General features: G+C 33.8%; 1 protein-coding gene across 50 annotated transcripts in view; it reads right to left on the reverse strand.

The window, feature by feature from the left end:
• Window positions 1-27,431, reverse strand: part of LOC106871604 (uncharacterized) — a 353,757-nt gene that overhangs the window by 25,855 nt on the left and 300,471 nt on the right. For 25 of the 50 annotated variants that reach the window (XM_089351385.1, XM_089351383.1, XM_089351386.1 and 22 more), the window contains 10 exons: window positions 26,548-26,776; window positions 23,795-24,046; window positions 21,508-21,586; window positions 20,611-20,814; window positions 18,634-18,762; window positions 17,111-17,211; window positions 14,462-14,525; window positions 11,557-11,760; window positions 5,586-5,798; window positions 1,508-1,564 (listed from right to left, as the gene is read on the reverse strand). In XM_089351385.1, the coding sequence (XP_089207511.1) occupies window positions 1,508-1,564; window positions 5,586-5,798; window positions 11,557-11,760; window positions 14,462-14,525; window positions 17,111-17,211; window positions 18,634-18,762; window positions 20,611-20,814; window positions 21,508-21,586; window positions 23,795-24,046; window positions 26,548-26,776 (1,532 nt within the window). The remainder of the gene's footprint in view (window positions 1-1,507; window positions 1,565-5,585; window positions 5,799-11,556; window positions 11,761-14,461; window positions 14,526-17,110; window positions 17,212-18,633; window positions 18,763-20,610; window positions 20,815-21,507; window positions 21,587-23,794; window positions 24,047-26,547; window positions 26,777-27,431) is intronic. The other 25 variants (XM_089351389.1, XM_089351392.1, XM_089351373.1 and 22 more) reach the window with 3 other exon arrangements.

Raw genomic sequence — 27,431 nt, forward strand, 5'->3', positions numbered from 1 at the left:
GGTGAACTCTATTGACCCGTCATTGGCTGGCAAAGGTGTGGAAGGAGTTCTTAAAAAAAAAAGATTGAAATAATTCAATTAACAATTCATATACTTTAATGAACTGCACAACTCTGTAATAAAAGAGTAAATGAATATAAAGAGGATAAAGGGAAACCATGCTAAAAACCATTTGCAATGGGTAGGGCAATGTATGATTGGTGATTACCCTACTATCTGCAGTGTAAATCAACTACAAGAAACCAATATTGCTAGTATCAATAATGTAATTTTCAGACATTTAAAAACAATTTTTGATTAGTTGGAGGAGGAAGAGGAGGCCTTCAGTCAAATTGGTGATATTGACAGAGCTGATGTTCCAGATTTAAACCTACTTTTCAATGCTTCACCTCTCTATCTAAGATATCAGATATGTTCCATCAAACATCTCTATGCTATTCTCAAAAAATGGTTTCATGCTGCCCACTTATTTTAATATTCTATGACTAAGGTAAAGCACTGGAACACCTCCCTATCCCATGTTCCTTCGAAAATCTTTGGGGTACCACTGGAACATTCTCAGTTCTCTAATGTACATAACTGAATAGCGAGTTTGGGAGGTGTCATAGTTCTTCAGTCTTAGTAATACTGAAGGAGCTTGGTGTTGAGATGTCCTGTCACCCAATCTTTACTGTTTCAAAGAAGTTAGGGAAGTATGGACATGCTATATCATTCAGTCCCCAACAATGTTGAGGATGGTAGATTCACAATATTAGAGATTCTGTGTCACCCAATCCCAACATTTTTTGGTTGTCACAGCTGATCAGACCCAAAGAGAAAGAAAGGCAAGTTGATGTAGGCAGGAACCACATCACAGTACCATTGTTTCCAGAAACTTCATCATGCTAACTTGATCAGAACATTGAAGAATATAAGGTGGACAAGTCATTCAGTAATATGGAGGAGGGTTGAGTGGATGGTGGATATGGATGCTATTTAAAGAGAAACAAGCATAATATGATTATGGATTCCAGTCTGAAAATTAAATCAAAGATCCAGAATAAGGTCTCATATTATTGTAACTGAAAGGAAGCTTTAAACCACCATGACCCTTTACCAATTGGCATAAGGAAGGTAACTACCAACACAAACTACTCTACCAATCAGCAGTCAATTGCAAGCATGATTCTCAGTGTGTGTATGTGTGTGCAGTGTTCTGCTTAAGCAAGGAGGGTCAGAGTTGGTTTGAGCCATGATGCCAATAAGACCAGCCAAATAATGCGCGCGTGTGTGTGTGTGTAGGTATGTATGCAATGAGTGTTGTTGTTCAGCTGAAGAGCATACAATCTCTAAATAGACTAGACTAATTTGTTAATGCAAGCAAAAAAAAACCATCAGAAATTCTAACAAGAGGTTTGTTGGTTGGTAGGCCAGCATGTGTGTGTTTGTATATATATATATATAAATAAACGTGCTTGCAAGTAAATGTCTCTAAATATTAGGAAGTCTAGTTAATAAAGACAGCTACCTGATGTAGACGTTTCAGTTGGTGAAGGTGGAGGAGTCTTAGTTTGAGGTAAAATTTCTGAAAAATGACAGATTCAATACAGTTTTAAAAATATTAGATGGCTATTTAAAATTACAACAATACTATCTTATCTATCTGTCCATCATATATACATATATATATATATATATATATATATATATATATATATATATATATATATATGTATATATATATATATTTAATTACACATACATACACTAGTGTGTATGTGTGTGTGCATTTAAATAGATGCGAGAAAAATACTCAATATATATATATTTATGTATATAAATACACAAGCAGCCCTTGTATTATAGAAGTGTTTGCATTCTGGAAAATCTCATGTGGAATCCCACTACATAAAACCTATCTTCTACAGACTTCCCTGTTGCACAGAAGTCTATGAACATGAAAGTCATACAGAAAACATGCTTCACATTGCACAGCACCACATTACAGTAAGATTTTTTAGGAAATGCAATGTTTCCGTAATGCAAGGGACGATACCTGTCATAGAGTGTTATTCCTCGATTTGATTTGTAAAATCACAGTTGCTATACTGAGTTCCTCCTGCGTGGCATTTGTTTGAAGAACATCATACAAGACTCTCAGAATAACAATACAAATGTTCAGTTTTAAGGAAATGACTAAGTACATGTGTGAATGTGTGTTTAAGAGCATACACACATGCACACAAATAATATCAATGCTACATCAATAATACCAATAGCTACATCTGCATATGTGAACTGATAAAAAAAATTAATAATTTTCAATTATTTTATTCAAAATCTATTTTATAAAATACTTTATAATTTATTTAATAATTTTATTAATCACTTAAAAAATGTTTTTTTTTTTTAATTAATTTATTCCTGTTACCAAGTTTGCAAGCCATTACAGTACCATGAATAAATGAAAGATTATTAACATTAACAGTATTGTTTATTGATTGTTTCTGACTTAAAGTACAATTTGAATAAATTTGGCAGAAGTGAAACAACTTCATGACAATAGCTTAATTTATATGTTAAAGTAATTTTTAATTAACTATAGAAGAGAAATTATTAGAGGAAAACTACAATGTTAAAGTTTTAAAACTAAAGTACTAATTAAACGGAATTGTTGTTTTGCCCAGAGAAAAAAGTGTGCACAAAGACAAGGCTGACCAGCTGACCACAAAACAAGAAGCCACTAAAGCTTAAAAGAAATGGTCACAAATATATATTTGCAACTGACACCAACACAAATAATAATAATAATAAAAATAATAATAATAATAAAAATGAAGATGATGATGATGATGATAAAATCCAGAATTACAGCCAGACATGATCAAAATTTTATCTGGACTTAAGGACAGACTGATTTTGGTAAAATACAGTTGCTTGACCACTAATTATTTAAGACCACTTAGTCCTGTACAACACTAATTGTTTAACCATATTGATTAATCCAGCACTAATTATTTACTGACCATATACAAGACAAATAGAATTGATCAGTGCAGGAATGAAGTGACCAACTACAACAGATTTAAAATTCACCAAAAAAAATTTCCTATATAAAACAAAGAAGTAAAAACATTTCTATGTCAATAATATCAGTTGACCTTCCAAAGTAACCAAGTACCAGTAATATGAGTTTGATTTGATGTACCTCAACATCCTGTCTATATAATATCTTGCTATATGTTTATGTCAGATATCACAATCATTATTATTGATATACAATAATGGCCACTTATACACAACAGTATATATATATATATATATATATAGTCAGTATTTCAATGATATTTTAAGTGAGCCGAGATTTGGTGTGGGTGAAAATGAGGTTCAAATCAACTGATTATTTCTCTACACAGTAGCAGAATACAAAAAATTAACAATGATGAATCAATGGCTGAAAAGTCTATTTGCATGAAGTAGCACTGGTCATTTTCGACCCTTCTTTAAAAGAAGTCCAAGATGCTCAGTTTGTTTGATGCTTCACAGAAAATATTTTTTGGATGGTTACTTTATCTTTCTGAAGATGTTTTTATTTTATGTTGTAAAAAACAGCTAATAGCAATATTGTCATAGGAAAATCTATGATAGTTTAGATTGCAAACATATGAAGTTAGTAACTTATGAAAATAGACCTCTTAGGATGAATCCCTTAAAATATTTATCAGAATGGTGGTGCAATTTGCACACATAAATTAATATGCTAAGAGGAGTATATATTACAAGATCACATATAATGCTTAATTAGTCTTAATTCCTGGATTAATCAGAATTGCACATGCTTCTTTCTGAGTTGCTTAACTTGCTAATACAGAAGCCAAAACAAACTTTAAATGAAAAACAAAAACAAAGAAAGAAAAAGTAAAGCAGTAACAAAGCCTTAAAAGTGAATATAAACCCAAACTTCTGAATACAGAGTAAAATAAGGCAACAAAGAATCTGTTACATGAAGTAATACAAGTGTTAAGACCTTACGTTCCAAACCTTGATGTTAATGATGTCATGAACTAACACAGACAAGACATTCTATTTCAAAATTGAACTTGAAAAATTCTCTATTTTTTTTCCATGTGAAAAGATATATCCATTAATGCAATTTCTCCACTACCTTCTTAAAATACTTAAAAGCTAAAAAGAAAGACAGGTAGATTCAAGAATAACATGCAGAAGCCAGAGATATGAGTTATTTGTGGCTTTATATTTCTTCTCAAGCAATGCCACTAGAATATATTGAACAGGATTACATCAGATGTTAATAACTTATATAACAACAAGCAGAAAGAAGCCACCTAACATTAATCATGTTAATTTGAGTAAGATAAACTTCACTTCTCTTAAAAAAACATTAAAACTTAATGAATTATTTTCTAGAGTTAACAGAATAAATTAATCTCTATTTAATCCAAAAACTGAATGAAAAATGAAGTAACTGCAGGCATAAACAGTAAAATTAGAAGAATGGCATTCTTGAGAGAGAGGAGGCATGCTTTAAGAACTTAGAAGAGAGGAATATAGGAAAAAAAAAAAGATAAAAACTAATTCAAGTTTGATAAATATTGCATCCCAAAACTTCATGCAAATATTTCTGAAAATTCTAATTATTTTTCATTCTATTTTGTTAGCTTAAAGTTGGAGAACAAAGAACCAATAGATTACAGAGAATCTTAGAGAGGAAAGTAATTTCTTCAACCTGAAGGTAGATTCAAAGCAAAAAAGAGTCACAGAATATGCAGCTTCAGAAAATTCCAAGTGGTCACAATCCCAAAAGGAAAGGCCAAACACAATTTTAAAATTCCATATCAATGTTAGTAAGACATTTGAAAGAGAAATAAGGAAAGGAAAGATGACGTCTAAAATTTGTTAAAATGGAAAATGCAAAACTGTCATGAAAAAGAAAAAGATTTTGGCAAACAAGGATATAGTTTGTCAGCCAACTGGAAGCAAAGAATCAGGGTCCTCAAATAGTTTGCAAATATAATTTAAGTAGTTTCTCAGTTCGTGATATTAAAATTCTGTAATACCAACACAATACATTCTCTGCTCACATTTATTTCAACATGGATTTCTTTGAGGGGATTGAAAAAAAAAAAAAAAAAGCTGCTGTTTTTTTTCTGAGTCAAGTAGATCCCATGGTGAGATTAGAACCATTGATGCCTCTGGTTGATATTATCAGCAATGTGATCTCAGCAATATTATTAGTTCTTATGGTGGTTGAATTGATTATTAACAAAAGTGTAAATCTCATGAGGTTATTGAGATAGCTTAATCTAATTTACACTTATATGAGGACCCATTAAAAAAGAGGAAACAAAATAAAACAAACAAAATCTCAAAAAAAAAAAAAAGGAAAAGAAATAATAGTTCATGTTGGTCATCATAGTGTCAAGTGCAGTCATCTACAGTGATCACCGAAAGCAGACGGAATATCATGCAGAAAATTCAGCAAGGGGGTTCAATGTTCTTCAAGAAAACACAAGGAACTATTTTTTTTTTCTTGGAGAAGTCTGACGATTAAAGCAGACCATGCTATTCCACACCGTGCATTGTACCTTGTTGTTCTTTGTCGCAGATAGAGCTGCCGCTTGATGATCTTGAATCAGCAACGTCCACACACGGAGCCATCACTTCTGGGGCTTCGTCTTTGACAATAGCTTCCTTAGCGACTGTTTCTGTGACAACGGTTTTGGTGATGACTGACGTCACAGTCCCAGCTCCCTTCACTCTACTTACTATAGTTTCTTCAGTGATAGACGGTTTTTCATCTGTCATGGATGAATAAACAAAAATTGGGGCGGGGCAACAGAACGTTTAAAAAATAGTATATAGAGATACATATCTTTGTCAATTCATATATCACTGTCACTGAAGAGTGTATATGTGTATATATATATATATATTTTAGAATATATATTCTTTAAGTAAAAAAGAAACCTTTATGTATGTTTTTTTCCTTTAAAATAAAATGTCTCCTCCCCCAAAACTGAATACAAAGAAACTTTGATAATAACATCAAAATTATTACGTTAAAATAATGATATTCATGAAAAAAAAAAAAAAAAAACAAACTTAAGGATGAAACAAATTTAAAAGAAATACTGTAAAAATAGTCAGTGACTTGTTTATAAGTTGAATATATAATTCAAAACAATAAATAATATTCATGATCAATATTGTGAGTGTTTTTTCCTTAAAGTATTAGCGGAGAGGAAGTCTAACTAGATGTGATTATTATGAGGAGTCATGCATATTGAAAAAATTTGATAGGAATGGTAATATAATCTGTTAGGAAGAATTAAATATTTGGAGGAGTTTGGAAAGAAAAAAAAAACATGCAGGTTAATATGTTTGGATTGTGTGTGTGTGTGTGTGTGTGTATATATATATATATATATATATATATATATATATATATATATATATATATATATATATAAGAGGTAGAACGGATAATATTTAGTGAAATAAAGATAAAAATAACTAATCTTATCATTTTACTTGAAGCATTGTCATTCAATCATAGTTATAGAAAACTGATGAAAGAAAATAGTGCCGAGTGTAGAGAGAGTTCAATCAAATATTTGTAGAACCTTATCCTCCACTACATTCTGGACTTTCATCACCTTCCAATAACTGTCACAAAAACATTAGAAAAATCTTAGTAATACTTAGTAGTTGCAATGTTGGTGTATATATAGATAATATTTATAAAAAAGATAGAATTATAAAGCTTCTTAAAAAGCATTCCATGCTTTCAATACTATGTCATGCTTTTAGATATCAAAATCTTTAGATAATGTAGTTTTATAGCAGATATTGGCAAGAAAATAATAATTCTTGCTACAATTTCAAAGAAAATTTGAAATGAGTTATTACTGTAAAATTATTTGGACTATCAACCTTATTCCTCAGGTATTTATCTGATACAGTAGATTTCAACTGATTCAAACATTGATCATTTCCAGATAACCTATACTTTATGTATATATACATGCATTTTATATATATATATATAAATTATTGCTTTAATGTCTACTTTTCCATGATTGCACATGGGCCACATGAAACTTGTTAAGGCAGATTTTCTGCAGCTGGACGGGCAGTTCCTGTCACCAACATCTACCTGTTTCCAAGCAAGGTAATATTTCTCCATGGCCAGACATGTTTTTACTGAAGATTGAAAACGAAGGACACCACTTGTATGTTTGTTTACGATGATTATGTGATGTCAGAAAGACATGCACACTTGTATAATTCACTTCTTTCAGTTTCCATCAATCACATCCACTTACAAGGATCTGATCAGCTAAGGGCTATGGAAGACTCATATTCAAGGTACCATGCAGTGGGACTGAATCTGAAACCATGTGATTGGGAAGTGAATGTCTTCACCACAGTCATGCTTGCTTGTTTCTGGCAGTTTAGTAATTTATCCACTTGGTCATTTCAGCATCTCCAAGGAATTGTGCCAAACAGAATTACAAGACATACTCAAGCCCGTTACTTAATGGCTGTTCAACCTGCTAGAAAAAGTAGTCAAATCCCCCTCAAGTTACATCCCACTGGCACCTACTCCCTCCAAAGGTCACACTGAGAGTAATGTGGTCTGAAATATATTATGTCAGACAATAAGACTGAATGGTCATGACTAGAATGTGTGTGACCTTAGGTTGACTAAAACTGTTCCATCAGTAAAAAGAATTAGACATGCTTTAAAAAGTTAAACTTCTGCCAATAAACATCAATTAGAGGGGTTTAACTGGTTTCATGCAGTTATGGTGAAAATAGTAATATAAGCTGCACTATTTATCTATAAATTAGTCAGTTATTTGCTTTGTTATGCATAATAAATTAAAAACGTAAATAAAAATATATGAAAGTAACAAAATGCTCTATATTAAATTTTGTCTAATTTTCTGAGATGAGGAATAATTGTCATTGTACATTGATATATTCGGACCAGTGTCCTCATCTTATTATAATCACAAGTGTTTTAGCCAGTGGACCTGCATCTGGCCTTCTATAACAATACAACTCTGAATGAATCAGAGTATTATATATCCATGTTATACTAGGTTTAAACCAACAAATTCTTTCTTTCAATTGTTCATGTTTGTTTTTCCATGCTAGCATGGGCTAAATGTTATTGAGACATTTCTTTACAGCTGGATGCCCTTCCTGTTATTAACTCTTAACTGAGTTTCAAGTGTGGGATCTCTAAATCCACACATGTTTGAAGGCATGAAGGGAGCTGATGATTTGTTGACAAAAGTGACAGCAGCAACACAGCTCATACCTTGTTTCATAGAGCTGAAATATAAACACAATCATATGTACATGCACACACATACATATACGATGGGATACTTTCAATTTCCACATGTTATTTTTGGTAATTGCTCCTGAACTTGGAATGTTTACTCTTTCACCCTCACAAGCACAAGGGAACTCCTACATGGTCACACGTTTTGCTAAAAACAGTAGCCAAATTTCTTCATACCACATGATAAAAAAAATGCACCAATTGGATAATGTAGTCTTAAATACATTATGTCCAAATTAAAGATAGACACAGTTCTTTGGTTTGCTTTATCAGCTATGACTTGGGTTAATCAATAACTGAACACGCACACACATACCTCTATTTTATTATTTGAAGTCTTCTAATGATAAAATGTACAAACTACAACCATGAGACAATATTCCTTCACTCATATTCTCTCAGACATTTGAAAGAGTCATGTATGTTTATGATACAAACGTGCATGAGTGTATGTGTGTGTAAAATAAATGAAAATGGTACACTCCATGACAACCATAAAAATCTGTTTTTGTAATCATTTTTATGTGCTTATAACATACATAACAGTATTGTTGTTGAAGACCTTCTAAGTCATTTGCCGGAAACTTGTTTTTTTGTGGGGTTTGGGGTCACAACATCAATATTTATTTTACTACAGAGCTAAATATGTTTCAAGAATAGAAATAGGCTTTAATAATGTTATGTATATATGTATGCATATACGCAAACATATACACACACACACACACATATATATATATATATATATATATATATATATACATACACATTTATGTATACATATGCGCGCGCGCGCGCGCGCGCGCGCGCGCGTGCGTGCGTGTGTGTGTGTGTGTGTGTGTGTGTGTGTGTGTGTGTGTGTGTGTGTGTGTGTGTGTGTGTGAATGTAGATATTGATATAATTATTTCTTTAATGGAAACCTAAAACCAGACAAAAAGAGAAAAGAGGTAAAATATTGTCAGTTACAGAATGTAAAATTACAGTATTGCAATGCTATTTTAAGGCCATGTATAATTCAAGATTCAAAGAGAGAATGATGGCAGAATGACCAAGAGCACTACTTTTTCAAGAATTGCTCTTGATTGTTTTCTAAAGTCAACACGTAAAACAAAACAGAAGGTATATGCTGACTCAAAAAAGCTTCATTCTGATCTTTGATTAACTATGTTAATAAACTACCAGCCCTGGGGGTATCTTATTACTGCATGTTATCTTTCCTTTAAAATTAACCAGAGTGGCCATTGGATTGTATCACAACAGGACTTGAACAAGTGAACAAAGATGGAATAGTGACTGTAAATATTCCCCTGTGATTGCAGTTTTTGTTATTTACATCTTGCCATATCAATATTTCACTGGTGACTTATTTCATATGATTGTGTCAAATTGGTGGCTATATATTTAACATTAAAATCCAGTCACCATATCACAACGATATTTATTCAAGCTAGCAATTTGCTAGTTGCATTGGGATGTTACTTTTAATAGTACTGTCAAACTGCCAAATCACACAGGAAATCAATGTTTCCCATAGTTTCACCATTCTGTCATATCCAATACTTTTATACAATGAATTCTAAAGGGTTAAACTTTAGATAAAACATACCACTCTATATGAATATATCAACAAATCTAACATAATTATTTATAGAATTTGTAAAATGTGATAAATTTTTCTCTGAGGAGAGTAAGTTTCTTGAAAGAAATGAGAAGTGTTTTCTGATGTTTTGGGCCTGTCCCTTCTTTGAAAAAATGAGAGGTGTGTTCAAAGGCTGTGAATGAAGTGAAGGCTCCCAAGCCTACTTTACTAATTTTATTATTTTTTCTCTTTGACACATGGTATCACTTCCTTAGACTAGTTTTCTCTTTGCCTTTATTAATAATATATATTATGCATATTAAAAGATATATAAGTGTAAGTATTTATTTACATATGTGTGCGTATATATATATATATATATGTATATGTATATATATATATATATATATATATGTATATATATATATATATATATAGAGAGAGAGAGAGAGAGAGAGAGTGCTAAATGATTATAAGTTGGCTGGGAATGCATTAGACAAAACAACTGGATAATCAGTTGTAAAATAATTTCATTGCTTTAAGAATTCACAAAAAATGTCTAAATTTATATAACAATCCAACTAACTCTTGTAATTTTATTGAGGTGGTCAGAAAAGATGAGGAAAGACTTTCCGGTCATGAAGTTATTCACTCAAAATAGGAAATGATTCAGTGAAATTAGGTATGATGTGTGTATGAGTGAGGATATTGCATGGAAATAAAAAAAAACAAAACATATTTTAGATGAAATCCTGAGCTGCCTATGATTTGTGACTAGTCTCTGATTTATACCCAATGTAATGATAAAGTAAATATTTTCATCTTCCATTAGAACTCAGGTGTACTACTACTAAAATAGTGAAGGACACGAGGTTAAAAATTAAAAAAAAAAAAAAACAGGCAAAAGACAATGAAATTTCATGCAAAAATCAAGGGAAAGGAGATAATTACCAAAATTCTAAATGATCTGGAGTTGTTGGGATAAAGGATTGAGTGATAAAAACGTTGTTGAGTGTGCATATATATATATATATATATATATATATATATATATATATATATATATATATATATATATATAAGGTATATATATGTATATAAGGTATATATATATACATACGTATAAATATATTTTATATATATACTATATATATGTTATTTGATGCTGTTAGGGAGACTCGATTGATAAAAGAATTATTAATGTGGCTAAGTGTTATTTTTTTTTTCTTATACATGCTTTCTTGTTTCTGTAGAGTTAAAGGTGTGAGCTAAAGTACAAGAAATTGCAAAGCCATATCAGCACAGGTAAAAAGTGAAAGAAACTGTTCAATGCTGTTAATTTGGTCTTAATATATTCATAATTAGTCACATGTAAAAAAAAAAAAAAAAAAAAAAAAAAAAAAAAAAAAAGTTGGGGATTAAAAATTTGAAATAACCAACAAGGCTATTTCCATATTGCAAGAATATATAAGTAAAAAGTTTAAAAGAAAACATATTTGCAGCAGCCTTGTTACGTATTTTGAGATTTTCAGAAGCAGCGTTAGGGTTAATTGGAGCGGAATAGCAGCATGTGGCTTGGAATTTAAATCGGGAAGTGACTAGCATGCAGCTAGTTAGTACCTTGTTCAGAAGTGGCAACTGGTTTAATGGTTTCTTCCATGTCACTTAGTTCATCCATTTGTCTAGCAAATTCAACGAAGGCATTTTTTTTGCGGTCAGTATCATCCACACTAGACTCAGCAACGGGTGCAGCTTCTGGACGCCTGTGGTCCACATGCTTAACCAATACTTCATCCTGGCTCATTGCTGCTGGCGGGGGAGGTGCTGCGATAATTACAGTAAGGAAGCAATGATATTTGGGGTTTTCCCTTTATTTTAGTTGTTAGAATTAACATCGAGCCAGAGTAAGACATCAGCAAGGCAGTCAGACAGAATACAATATAAATCTTAGCAGATACAATTTACAGGTATCACAATATTTCTCCCTGCACTGAAATCAAATCAATCAGATGATAAAAATATGGAAATTAATTCAGTTTTCAGAATTGCAAATTCTTTTTTGTCTTTTTGTTTGGTTCTCTTTTCGAGAAAATAAAAATAGAAATACAATACCAATTTGTGAGAACCATAAATGAGATGACTTAATCAGATAATGATAATAATATTAATGAGGATGATAATGAGAGTAAAAAAAAATTAATATAAATGAAATGGTAATTATTTCTAGACAAATTCCATGGCTAAAGTTTGGTAATATCAAGTTCACATTACAATAAAATATACATGTAGAATTTTTGCACTTTAGCAAATAAACTCTGGTCAATAATAACCAGTGTAGTCATCATCAATGTAGTATGTATGTGGAGGGGGATTTCAGCATGTCTCAACAAAATTTTAAAAATGTTATAATTCATTTTTTCTTTGTGTTTTTTTTTTTCCTTTTTTCAAAATAAGAACTATCACGTGTCTGTTTCTACCTGAGAGTTTTGTATTATTAAAATGTATTTAAATATAAATTGCTTTCCCATATTTTTTATTCAATAAATGCACAGTATTCCCATAGTGATATAAAACTATGCACAGAAGCACACCCACCACAAAAAGAAAACCTGAACTAGTTAATGCTATTATGTACAAAAGATAAAATATCTTAATCAGAGAAAAGAGTTGATATGAGAATATGACCAACAAATCCATGAATAGTTTTGATAAATTTTGGAAGAGAGTAAAATGTTCAAAACTCTTCTCTTAAATGTTGAAAATATTCATTAAAAACAGACTGGCATGTATATGCAAGTATTTTTCATACATTTTTATAGTCCCTAATTCATTCCAGCAGGGAAAAAACAGAGAGTAAAATTATTAATTTTCATTTATTGCTACACTAAATCAATTAAATTCTTGGTATCTACAAATTTCTACCAAGTTTCTCTACTTAAGAAGCTATTAAACAGCAGCCAGTGCTGAACGATAAGCTTAGGAAAATTGGAAGGACGCAGTAAAATCAATAACATGTTTAAAATGAGGAAAAAATTCCTTTTTTTATAAGTAATGCAGACATTATGAAATAAAGAGTAATAATGTATATTTTTTCCTAATTCTTGGCACAAAGCCAGTTATTTTTAGGGAAATCAAACACATTGACCCTGGTGTTCAACTGCTACCCTGAAAGGATGAAAGGCAAAGTCAACCTCAGCAGCATTTGAATTCAGAATGTAAAGCCAGAAAAAATGCTGCTAATAATGTATAAATGTATCGGTAATTATACTGTGAATATTCGAGTTTAATGACCATGACATTTGCCTAACAAGTATTCCAGCAGTTTTATTTCCTTTTGTTTATAGAATGAATTCATATTCATATTTAGCAGTAAAGTTTATTGAAGTGATTATAGCCATAGGTTCATTTATGAATAACTTTCATTTTGGAATTCTCAACTACATGAAATAAACTTCCACAAAGTACCACCTGAGAACAATACTTCATGCTAGGTTTTCCCTTTATCTCATCACTGATCATCAGTTAGTAGTAATTAGGTCCATTATTCCTCCTTCCTGATTGGTCAAATTCACAATCTTCACTCATATGAAAGATCATTCAATAGTTTTGATTGTCACACAATAGCAAAACATGATTACATTAGAGAAAGAGAGAGAGAAAGAGAGAGGACAGTTGAATTACAATAGAACTATACTGAGAGTGATATATTGCGCATTCAATGAATAAAGAATATAGAGAAAGTGTCATTACATATTTTCTGTTTTGTGATGATGCTTATAAACTGACAACCAACACTTATGGTGCTTGTGTTACATTACATACTCAAAGGCATTCAAAGGTAAGGTTTATGTATTTTCTATTAGCAGTTTCATGCTAAGTAGGAAATATCAAAATGATAGGCATGTGAAGTAAAAATGATTTAACTAAATTGCAAACTAATCCAGTGGATACCAGATGTTAAAAACTAACCTTAGGTTAAAGACAAAACTGCATTGTAGCATAATGCAGTATTCAATAGCTTAACACCTGTTTTAGCTATTCAATATACTGGTTTATTTAATCAACCTGATTATAAATTTGCAGGACAAACAGACAGGCCCCAGGACACTAACAAGTAGTAAGATATTCTGTAAAATGGCTTTGATTAAAGAAAGGGCAAAAAAAAAAAAATGGTTAAGTTTAAAATAGTCTGAGATCCTTTCCCATGGCACAGCTATTTTGATTTTAAAACTTCAAAATATTTCTAAAAAATAAATACAAAAACAATGATGATAAAATAATAATAATAATAATAATAATAATAATAATAGTAATAATAATAATAAACCATCATTTATATAAATCTAACAAGGACATTAACAGAACCATGCTAGAGAGAATGAGAGTTGATTTAAGAGAAGAGTGCTTTCGACATGTAACAGACAGAGTATTTGGTTGAATGATTTACATTTTGAACAACATGCAGCAATGTCAGGAACTGGAGTGATAAAGAATAAAAAGAGAGGAGATTTAAACACCTATTTACCTTTAGCTATTCGGTGCCTTTCGGTGTCAGCATCACTGCCCGATTCCTCTGCAGACTCAGATTCCTGCAAAATCAGGCAATGAAGAATTGAAGTTTTGCAGAGAAAAGACATTGCAAGAGAAAATGCAAAGGTAAATAAAATGAAGGTGAACAGAAAAGAAAATTTGGTACAACTTACTGAAGCAACAACTTTTACTAAAGATAGCAAATATAATGCTTGGATAGCTCAGAGAAAGCATATAAATCTGAACTTGTTTGACCTCATTTCAACATTAAAGCAAAAGTTTAAATATTTATATTTATTAAATTAACTCCAACAGTACTTTTTAATAGAATTCTGAAAGTTGAGACCAACTTTCAGTATAACAATTAACAGATTCTCCGTAACAGGTTCAATCCTAGCTCAAAGAGCCCCTATCATATATTGAAATAGAAGTTTACCATCAAAAAAGTGGAACAACAACAATTCATTATACCCTAGACATTGCAGTACTCACCAATATTTTGCTATGTAATGATTTAATTTCTGGTGATTTCTTCATCTGCAATACACAAAGCAACAGTTGCACCAACTTTACACATATCAGCAACAGTTGTTCAGTGCTGCTATTGCTGCCATTGTGCAGAGTGAAAGGCTTTGCACACTAACATTTGTAAAGCTTGAGGTGAACACACATGAGTTTGGGAGAGCTAATGCTAACATAAAGAAATGTGATGTGATGTCATACACAAAGGTGATTGCAGTTTAATAAAACTTCATTAACCCATATAAGGTTAAAAAGTAAAAGGTTAACAATGTAAGTTAATACGTAAAAGGTTAACAACAAGTGAAGAAATGTAAAAACAATTAGAACAGGTCAGGTGACATGGAAAGGCTAAGACTAGTTAGAAGGCAGTTATATCACTAATCTGGAGGTGAAGAAACATTTGTGATATATTACAAGGCAGTTACATCACTAATACAGAGATGATGGTACAACTGTGAATGAGTTGGAACATAAATTTGCAAACTGAAGACTAAAGGAAAACATTCTGTGAGAAAAACGAAATCAAGTAAAATATTATGAATGATAAAACAAAAGTAATGATTAAAAGGTCACATAACATTGCACATTATGCTGTCAACATGTTACAAAGTTCCAGTTTCATAAAATGATGGAAAGATGGCCTAAAATAGTTGTGGGTTTTGCTGCTCTTATGTTCTTATGGTTATTAAAAATAATATAAAATTTTCTTCCAAAAAAACTAGGTCACTCATTTGTTTCATCGTCATCATTATTTAATGTCTTTTATCCATGCTGGCATGGGTTGGACAGTTTGACTGGGCTGGTGTGCTGGAAGGCTGCACCAAACTCCAGTCTGATTTGGCATGGTTTTCTGTGGCTGAATGCCCTTCCTAACACCAACTACTTGCTTGTTCATTTTAATATCTGTTTTTCCATGTTAGTTTGGCTTGAACAAGAATGGATTTTGAGGTAAAGTTTTGCAGCCAGATGCTTAACCTGCCACCAATTTTCATCTGTTTTTCAGATAAGGGATTTTAATATTCTACTGGTGGTCAAAAGTGTAGAGTAACCCATCATAATGTCATCAACTTCAGCATCACTTTGCTCAAATAGAAAGATCAACATGCACCGTTTAATAGAATTTCTGCTTACTAAGCTGACCTGCAAGGCATTGGTTAGCCTGAGACATTAGTAGAAGACCCTTGCTCAGGGTGTAGTGCAGTGGGATTGTTGAATCCCACTGGGACATATGGTCAGAGGTATGGGCTCTCACTTGTCTCATCTATATAGCCAAACGCCATCTATAAGGCCATCGTCTTCACTATTCAAAAGAAGTTTCATTCTGAGCATAGACAAGATCATTATTAGTTGTCTTAAGGATGAACTTATTGTTCTACTTATCCAAACAATATTGCAATATGAGCCAATAAAGAATGTGTGTGTGTAAGGAGCTTTCAATATATCATTCATCCTGCCAGAAATAACCAAATTCCCTCAAATCCCAAGCTACCATTTTAAAAATAGGGTACATTAGATATTGTACTCCTAGATGTATATATATATATATCTGAATGAAAGACAAGATAGTCAGAGCTGGAATGGTTAGGATTACATATTGTTGCTATTATGTTAAACTGTTGTATGTCCAAATTTGGCCAAATGTGTTTTTAAAAATTTTAATTTTTGCTTGCAATAGTCAGTTCTTTTGGTCAAACTATTATATCCCCAGCTGCTTCAGATGCCAAGATAGCAAATATTGTCAAAGTGTAGTACAACAGTTTTGCTATGGAATGGTGAAACTATTTTTTCGTTTTCTGAAAAAGCAATGTTTTGGACTTACGACACTTTTGCATAATAGCAATAATATATATCTGCTGGGGCTAAACAACATCTGATTTTTCAAATTAAAGGTAAAAAAAGGTAAGATAAAAAGAAAACTGGCTCAAAACTTGGGGTAATGTTATACAGGATGTGTAACATTTGAGCCTTAGCAATAATGTGAACTATCAAATCAAGACAACATTTTGAGTGTGACATATTTTTAAAGACCAAATTTTGAAATATATTTGTGTAAATGTGTGAAAGGCAAGTATCACCTTTTTAACTTTAAAACTGTGTCAAAAGAAAGTTGAAAGCCACTCACCTTGATCATGTCTTGTTCATCATAGGAGACATCTAATGAGATGCCTCTTTTCATTGAGGAGTCCCGAGATATACCCACTTCTTCCTTGAAAGTATCAAAGCCTGTAAAAAGGATTCAAGTAATGACAGCAATATTGGCATAATTATTATCATCATCAGAAACATTTCAATGACTGCAACAAAACTTATATTTTCTAAGTTCATTCAATACATAACCATGGTTATTTATCGCCCAATATTTCTTCTCACAAATCATGTAAACCAACAACTGGGCATTTACTACATTCAATACCAGCCCATTATCTCTATAACCTAAATGACACAATGTGACTTTGCTATCTCTATATTCCAAATCAACCAACAATTACACTACATTTTCTATTTTCCAACAATCTTGACTGTCCCACTGCTATACTTATACTATAACAGTTACAAGTGTCATACTATTATACCTGTACTACAACAGTGATAACTGTTACAGTTATATCGATACCACAACTGTCATGAATGTCACACTGTTACATGTGTAGCCTAGATGCTCAGATTGCTATACTGTATCCATACTACAAACCAATGGATGTGGCAAAGCTACCTGGTCACCAAATTTTGGCTCGTCTTTTGCAATTAGCTTCACAGGTATGTTAAAATGCAGTATAAAATACCCACTGTTTAAAGGTTTCATCCCATAAAAAAACCCATCAATTAATCCCATCAGTTGCTGTTCTATGAAAACTGAACTTTCATTTACTTTTTCATGGTACTGTTGTTCAGAAAACCACTTGACTTCAGAAAACATTATTTAGTTATTCATTAGAGATGTAACACCCATTTCTCAAAGTCTAATATACTATCTGAACCCCAAATCTGAATCCAGTATATCTGTCACTGACATCCCCTCAACATGCTTAAAGAAAGAGGAACCAATAAGCAAAGACTTGATATTCATCATGGTTAGCATGACTTTACATGATGTAATGTTTGTATATATTGTTGGTTGTTTTTGTCAGTGAAATATGATCAATTAATGTTCAAAACTTGTTTCATTTGAAATGACAGCGTTGACATGGATCCAATGAGTCCAAGGACTGCATTGTACTCTAATGTCTGCTTTGGCATGGTTTTTACAGCTAGATACCTTTCCTAATACCAACCACTTTACAGCATGGACTCGAGTGCTATTTTTTGTGTCACCTGCACACGTATAAAATGTATAAGACCTAAACTCAAGATATGTCCAAACAGATATTGCTTAAGTAACATCAGCAGATTATGTAGGAATATTACATTGTTGAAATGAAAAGAAATGGCAGATACAACCATTTCGATGGTGTACAATATTTTTTGTAAGAGGAACAACAGATGAAAAACTGAGTTGTATTAGGAGTGGAAGTAAAGGTAACAGCAATCTTGGAGTAATCTAATAGATATAAAAATAATCTAGTTGTAGTAATAATGCTAGTGGTTGCAGTTGGATTTACAGTACTGGTCATGGTAGCTTAGTGTGAATGAGTCAATTTAACTCACCTGACTGATCCATGGCAACTCTCCCAGCTGCCATATCAACTTCATCCTCAACTGTTACAACATCGTACATGCATTTCTTCACTACATCTTCACGATTGATGCGTATCAATGCTTTTTCTAATGCATTACCTGCAAGAGAAGATACAAAACAATACAGGTGATTAAAATACTGCCTTTGTATAGAATTTAATGTGTAAAGTAACAGCATATAACATCATAGTTTTGGGTGGGGTTCATTGCAGGATTATAACACAAGAAAAATAAAGAATCCCAGGATTCCAAGAACACATCAATGCAAATGACATCAATACATATAAAATTCTGCAGAACTAATGAGGAAGACTCTATATCATCACACAACCTTCTAGAAGTAGTAACCAAATCTCCCTCAAGTAACAATAGCCAGCTATGTTAAAAAAAATTTTTAGGTAATGTAGCTCTAAATACATTACATCTAAAACAAAACATGGTTTGGTTATGGCTGGGACATCTTTGATTATAGAATCTACTCAATACTGATCAGTGACATTCTACATCCACTTTCTTTTCCCCTATCCATTGCAACAATTATAATGAGCCAACAAAGGGTCCCCTCTTTTGTTAGAAATAGTAATGAAGTCTCTCTCAACCCACACACCACCATCATCATCATTCAGCATCTGCTTTCCATGCTGGCATGGGTGAGATGGTTTGACAGGAGCTGGCCAGCCAGAAGCCTGTACCAGACTTCTGTGTCTATTTTGGCAGAGTTTTTACAGCTGGATGCCCTTCCTAACACCAAACACCCAACAGAGTGAACTAAGTGCCACCATTAAAAACAAAACAAAAAAACATTGGACAAGTTTTACCCTAGATATACAAAAAACTGAGATGGTCAGAACCAGAATGCCTATGCTTATCAGCCTATTGAGTCAAGGCTTGCCTGGTTGCTTGGCAACAATCCAAACCTGTGTTGGTCAGGGTTAACATTCTTAATGTTTCATCAGCATTCTAGCTACCATGGTTACCTTGCCTTCATTTACGGCACTTCTAAAATGACTTTTGTAAACTTTTCAACTGTTTTAAGATTGTAGGAGTTAGTTTCAGGAAGATTAAATTTTTTTTTTTATTTTACTTATTTTTCATTTTTGCAATTGATAGTGAGTCATGTCACCCTTCTTGTTGATTCACCAAGTCACTACAAATTGGAGTGCTCAGCATGGTCATACACCAAGCAGAAAGTATAGACTATATACTCTGGATCTATATAGATCTGGACTATTAGATCTATAGCCATGGTATACACACAGATGTAAACCATGGCTAAAAATATGTGCTTTAGGTGTGCATGAGCATGACTGATTGAGGGTTTCACAGCTACAAACAAGTACCAACACCCCAGAATACATTGGGGATTCTACCATGAAGCATCAGCAGAGTCCAATTTAACTATGTACGAGTCTGATATGTGTGTGTGTCTATCAGATTGCAATACTGCACCTCTCAGAAGACACCAGGCTTCAACACTACACCTCTAATAACTTACCACACTATTCTCACAATATACTCAAGCTGTAACACTGCACCTGTCACTACACACCCTGACTATTATACTACACCTGTTACAACATACCCATGATGTCACACTGCACTCTCACAACAGGCACTGACTGTCATACTGTACCCTTCACAACATGACAAGGCTACACACTGTACCTGTCACAATATGGCCATGCTACAACACTAAATACCTTAAAACATGTCTACATCCCAATCAAATGATAACTACTCAATTTCAGTCAACCATTGCAGTCATAGAAGAGATTGAAATACGGCTTATATTAAGTTGTATCTGGCTCAGTATTTGCTGTTATCAAAGATAGAAAAGGACCAGCTTAATTATCATCAAGTAGAGTCAGCCGAAGTAATTGAACAAAAATGAACAACAAGTATCACAGCAGCAATTTACAAACAATGGTAACAAAGTTAAATCCTCACCTGATGCTTTTTCGCCATTCTTCTCCACCCAGAGATGTAGCATAGCCAAAGCTTGATCATTGACTGTGTTGTAATCTGTTTTGATCTTGTTAATCTCCGACATTGTGATGTCTAGCTGTTGGGCCAGCATCACCCAATCACCTTGCAGTGTGTCGGCAACGTCCACTATTTTCATCTGGGCTCGACTGATGGTATCTTGGAGAACTGGGAAAAAAAAAAAAAGGAAAAATAAATCATGCAGTTATCTAAGGATGTTTAGCTACATTCTAACAAACATGTAGGTGTTTAGCTACATGATAGTAGCCATTTGTAATGTATACCCAACATTATTGTGGTCACCTAAAGAGGTTTAGCTACATGTTGCTAAACATCTGCAGGTAGTAGCCATCAGTAGGTGTTTAGTCACATGACAGCAGCCACCTATAAGTGCTTAGCTACAGTTCTTTAGTTACTTAGTAGCAGTTTGTGGGTATTCAGATACAGGCTGCCAACCACATGTTTCTGTTTGGCTGCTAAGAGTCATCTGTATGTTTAACCGCATTGTAATTATGTGTTTAACTATAATCTAACTACCTCTAAAATGTATTTAGCTACATGCTATAACTTTCATTAGAATTGAATTTAAGACGTGAAAATATCTTCACAAAGACTTTGATGCCGACCCATCTGAGACTGTTCTTGGTTCTATGATACAAATGACTTGTTTTAAAGTGATAAAAATTAAAACATTCCCTCAAAATTCCATGTTAATTTATATTCCACAAACCAGTTTAATGATGATTTTCGTTATTTCAAAATCAACTGAAGTGAAAGCAGTATATTTTGAAAGAAGTATAATAGAAAAAGACTTTGAAATTTTAAGAAATGAATAAATCAGTAAATTCAAAACAGCCTCACCAATTCCGTGTTCTCTAAGAAGACTGTGCCGTTTTCGAACTTCAAGAGCTTCCTCTGAAGTGATTTCTGTTGAATCGGCCTGAAATTGAAAAAAACAAAAAATTTCCACTATAAATAAGATATACCGCAATAACAATCATAATAATAATAATAATGATAATAATAATATAGATTCCTAACATTGGCATCAGGCCAAATATTGTAATAGGGAGAATATATTGACCAAGTACCTGATTGGTATTTTATAATAATTGATTTCAAAAAGGATGCGAGTCGGTAGAATTGTTAGAATGCCAGAAAAAATGCTTAGCAGCATTTCTTCTGTCATTACATTCTGAGTTAAAATTCCACCAAGGTTAATGTTACATTTCACCTTTTTGAGGTCAATAGGGTAAGAATCAGTTGAACACAAAAGTTGATGTAATTAATAAGCCCCCTTCTACAAAATTTCAGGCCTTGTGAAAGAATTTACTGACCTTGAAAAGTAGAGAAGTAAAGTTGACCTCAATAAGATTTGAAATCTGAACATAAATGTTTTTAACTAAAATATTTAACAAAATATTTTAAGGCGGAAATCTAGCAGAATCAGCTTACTGATTTTGTCAATTCACTGTGCTAATAGCAATAATAATAATTTCAAATTTTGACACTGAGCCAGCAGTTTCAAGGAGTGAGGGAAGTTGATTAGATCATACCAACCCCAGTACTTGATTGGTACTTATCTTATTAATTTTAGTTAATTTTTGTTTATTTTCAGACCATTAAAATAGAATGTCAAGTTAAGAAAAACGAGCATTTTCGACATCTTCTTTTTGCTTTTAATCAAGGTTCTAAGGCCGCAAAAACTGTTCATGACATTTGTGCTGTGTATGGAGAGGGTGCCATAGCTGAAAGAACTGCTCGTGATTAGTATGCCAAGTTCAAAAATGGAAATTTTGACCTCAAAGATGCACTTCATTCTGACCGTCCAGTTGAGTTTGATGAAGAGCAATTAAACCAACTTTTGCATGAAAATTCTCGTCAAACGACAAGGGAACTGGTAGAGAAAATGGAATGCTCCCACACTGCTATAGAGAAGCATCTTCACTCAATGGGAAAGGTTTAGAAGTATGGAGTATGGGTTCCACATGCTTTAAGTAACAACAACAAAAATCAAGGCGCCACAAACTCCGCTGGCTTGCTTGCTCATCACCGCTCAACTGATGGACACAAGCAACGATTTCTTTACCGAATCATTACTGGCGACGATAAATGGTGCCTGTACATCAATATGAAACAGTGTAAGGAATGGCTTAGCCCCAGTAAACAAGCGACACCGCGCATGAAACAAGATCTTCATCTGCATAAAACGATGTTGTGCATATGGTGGGACTGGGTAGGGATTATCCATTACAAATTGCTTGAATGGAACCAAATGGTCAATGTGGAACTCCATGTACAACAGATGGAACAACGCAACACGGCTATTCAAGAGAAAAGGCCTAATCGGCAGGATGGAGTTCTTCTGCTGCATGACAACGCCTGCCCTCATATCGCCAATATGACCAAGGAAGCCATTCAAACGCATGGCTGGGAAGTGCTGCCATACTCGCCGTACTCTCCTGATTTGGCACCAACAGATTTCCACCTCTTTCGATTTATTTCAAATGCTATGCATGGAGTTTTGTTCAATACTGATGCAGAATTGAGAGCTTGGTTGGATCAATTTTTCAAGTCAGGTGATTTCTACCAATGAGGTATTGAAAATCTTGTTGAACATTAGGAATAAGATGTAAACAACAAGGGTGAATTCATTATTAATTAATTAGTTGTTATTTTTTATTAAACCTTTAAAAAAATTTAAATTAAAAAAAAAACCCCGCAGGAACTTAGTTGCCAACTCAATAATTTAGGCACATAACCAACAATTTGGTCAGAGGGGAGTTTGTCAATTAATTTGATCCCAGTACTTGACTGGTAATAATAATAAAAAGATTAAAATAACAAATGGAATATAAATGATGAGTGATCAGATAAATTGAGGAACAAATATATGGAAGTGAGGACAGAGAGAGAGAGAGAGAGAGAGAGAAAAAGGAAAAGAGTGGGCTGGAAAAATGAGAGAGAAAGAGAGAGGGACAAATATACAGGGAGATAGACAAATAGACAGAGAGAGGAAGAGAAACATGCAAATAGAGGATAAATAGAATGAGATAGGGAAAATAGTTCTCTAGAGAGGGTAAAAAAATAATAGAGAAGGGGACAGAGAGAAAGGGAGACAAATAGAAAAATTAGATTAGAGTCTTACCTTGGATACATCAGGCAGTACAATGTTGAGGTTACAGATGGGAGATTGAGGTGCCTCACCCCGTGCTACTTTCGGTTCTTTCATGAAAGCCACACGAGCAGCTGCCTCTTGGTCTAGATCACGAACCTTCACCGTACAGGGAAGGCGGTTTTCTCGGAATGCTCGGAAATGGACGTACAGCTGATCACCAGATTTGGTGACAGGTATTAGATTGCCAGCCATCTCCACATACTGTGGTCGTCCTTGCAGCACCTGTAATGATATCAATTATCATTATTAATATTGTCATAGTCAATAGCACTGCCATCATCCTTTCCAGAAGCATTATTCACATAATGGTATATAGATTCTATATAGTGATTGTTTTTATCATTATATTGGATAATGGAGATATTTCACACCACTCACTTGCAAAGTTATCTTCATATTTAGCCTATATATATATATATATATATATATATATATATAGAGAGAGAGAGAGAGAGAGAGAGAGAGAGAGAGAGAAAGAGAGAGAGAGAGAGAGAGAGAGAAAGAGAAAGAGAGAGAGAGAGAGAAAGCGAGAGAGAAAGCGAGAGAGAAAGCGAGAGAGAAAGCGAGAGAGAAAGCGAGAGAGAGAGAGAGAGAGAGAGAGTTGGCTTGGCGATAACTATTAATATATATATATAGATATAAATGAAAAATATTTCAATACAAATGTATTAATTTCCAGCAAAAAATAGCCCTATAAGGGTATATATATATATAAATTCATAAGATTGGTACAACAAGGCACCGATATTTACTGGACAATAGCAATCGATATAAATACGACGCTATTGTACAGCTTCACTGCGTATATACTGGCAAAAATGCGTGTGTACAACAAATATGAAAAACTTGTCTTACCTTATATAGATATAGATATATATAATGTATGTATATAAAACAGTTACTAATTAATACAAATAGTAGTATAGAAGAAATAAATGAAGTTGAAAATGCACAAGATTTTATATTAACAGTAATACTGGTTTCACATTTGTATGATTTTCAAAACTAAGTTGTGAGACACATGGAGCTGTGTCACAAATAGTATTATTTACTGAGCTGAAAGAGGAGTACTCACTACAACATGGATAGAGTTTGTTTATTGTAAATTTATTTTAGTTATGGAGTTGACACCAACAGTATATTGGCTATACCTCCATAAACATTTCACATTATCTAGTGTTGACTGAGGATTACCACTGATATATATATATCTGTTGAAGCAAGTTAAATCGATATTGAACCAAATTCGACGACTGGCACCCATGCCAAACTTTCCTTCATTGGACACTAAACTCTGCTTGCAAAGACCTGTTGGGGCAAGTGAAATCGAAATCGTAATCGAGCCAAATTCAATGACTGGCACCCGTCCCAGTGGAGTGCTAACAGCACCGTCTGAGTGTGATCATTGTCAGAGCAGCTGTCTGGCTTCCGTGCCGGTGGCACATAAATAGCACCATTTGAGCGTGATTGTTACCAGTGTTGTCTTACTGGCACTTGTGAAAAAACATTCGAGCGAGGTCATTGCCAGTGCCGCTGGACTGGCTCTTGTGAAGGTGGCACGTAAAAAACACCATTTGAGCATGGCCGTTACTAGTACTGCCTGACTGGCCCTCGTGCCAGTGGCACGTAAAAGCACCCACTACACTCTCAGAGTGGTTGGCGTTAGGAAGGGCATCCAGCTGTAGAAACACTGCCAGTTCAGATTGGGGCCTGGTGCAGCCATCTGGTTTGCCAGTCCTCAATCAAATCGTCCAACCCATGCTAGCATGGAAAGTGGACGTTAAACGATGATGATGATGATGATGATAAAGCACTATATATTGATGGTATAAGGTCATTGGTATCAACTTCACAAGGTAACTATAAATAAACCACACACACACACACATACAAGAATGATGTAAGGTTCTATCCTGTAGAGCCTGATATTTGGTATGCTCACTTAGTTACTGTTTGTCTCAGATGATAGGTTGTCATGGTAACTAACCTCACTGGTACTCTAGAATGATAAGTTCTAATAACTAGCTTATCCTATTTATGTAGACAACCTCCTGTACAGATAGAGATAATCATTGATATCCACCCATAAAGAGCTTCCATAAAAACTCAACGACTGTGAACACAGCCCTTCTTAGGATGGCAGTAACTCCAAGGAAGGACTTGTGTTGATCAGATGACATGGATAATAGTGGGTGGTGAGATGATATGAGACTTATCCAACCAACCAGCATAGAAAAACAAACATAAAATGGTAATGATACCATCATCATTATCATTATCATTGTTTTAATGTCCACTTTTCCATGCTTGTATGAGTCAGACAAAATTTATAGAGTCTGATTTTCTATGACTGGATGCTTTTCACTCTTCTTATTTCTAACCCTCACCTGTTTCCAAGTAAAGTAATATTTCTCCATGACCAGACATGTTTTCATTGAAGACTGGAAATGAAGGACACTGCTTGCATGACACTAACACTTGTTTACAACAATCACGCAATGTTGAGGCAAGGCGACAATAACACATAAGAACACACACACACATGCACAAGAACACACACAACAGGGCAATGGGCTTCTTTCAGTCCCATCTACTATATCCACTCACAATGGCTTGGTTGATCCAGGGTTATAGTAGAAACACTTGCTCAAGGTGCCAAAATTAACTGAAACAAATGCAGTGTATTTCAATAGTAATAGGAATCAACAGGAAAGACAACTTACTTCAACATCTCGGCTCCGAGCGACTTCGGTGAACTTTTCTTGTTTTTCTAGAGTTTTGTCAATCTTGTCGTCAGTCATACAAAACATTCGCAGTTTCCCCTCTTCAGGAGCATGCCGCTTGGCGAATATGACAAACTTGGCCATGAAAGGTACAACCACTGCTTCTTGGTAGAGTTCGGTGGCCATTCGACTTGCTTCATTCACATTTTGACAATCCATCAACCAGAACCTGAACGTCAAACAAGGAGAGACTAAGTTTTAGCCAGAGGAGCAGTTGCTGGTGTTGGTGTTGGGGCTTGCAAAATTGAGGGGGAGAAGCAGATAAATCTGGTTGTGGAGATGAGGGGGTTATGAGTATGAATAACTGTCATTGTAATGTATTGCGTATGTTAGTCTTGGTGTATGTTTGAGTATATTTGTATGTATGTTTTTTGTATGTATCTGTGAACGTATTTGTCAGGTGTGTATACATTTAAATGTACATATTTTCAAGGTTCATAATGATGAACAAAGCAAGACCAACAGCTACTACCACAATCATGTTTGTCCCAGAGAGAGAGAGAGAGAAAGAGAGAGAGAGAGAGAGAGAGAGAGAGAGAGAGAGAGAGACGGGGAGAGAGAGAGAAAGAGAGAGAGAGATAAATGCGAATCAGAGAGAGTCAAGAGGGACAAATAGAGAATGGGACAGACAAACAGATAGAGGAGAAAGAGAGAGAAAAACATGCAGACAGAGAGAGAGAAAGGGAAAAATAGAGAAAGAGAGGGTAAACAAAAATAGAGAAGGGGAAAGACTTAGACAAACAGATAAACAGGAAAGCTAGATTACATTTTACCCTTGGGTACATCAGATAGTACAATGTGACAACAGAACCAACAGTAAAAAC

Source organism: Octopus bimaculoides, chromosome 4 (genome assembly GCF_046866305.1).
Source record: "Octopus bimaculoides isolate indiv1 chromosome 4, ASM4686630v1, whole genome shotgun sequence".
Classification (NCBI taxonomy): domain Eukaryota; kingdom Metazoa; phylum Mollusca; class Cephalopoda; order Octopoda; family Octopodidae; genus Octopus; species Octopus bimaculoides.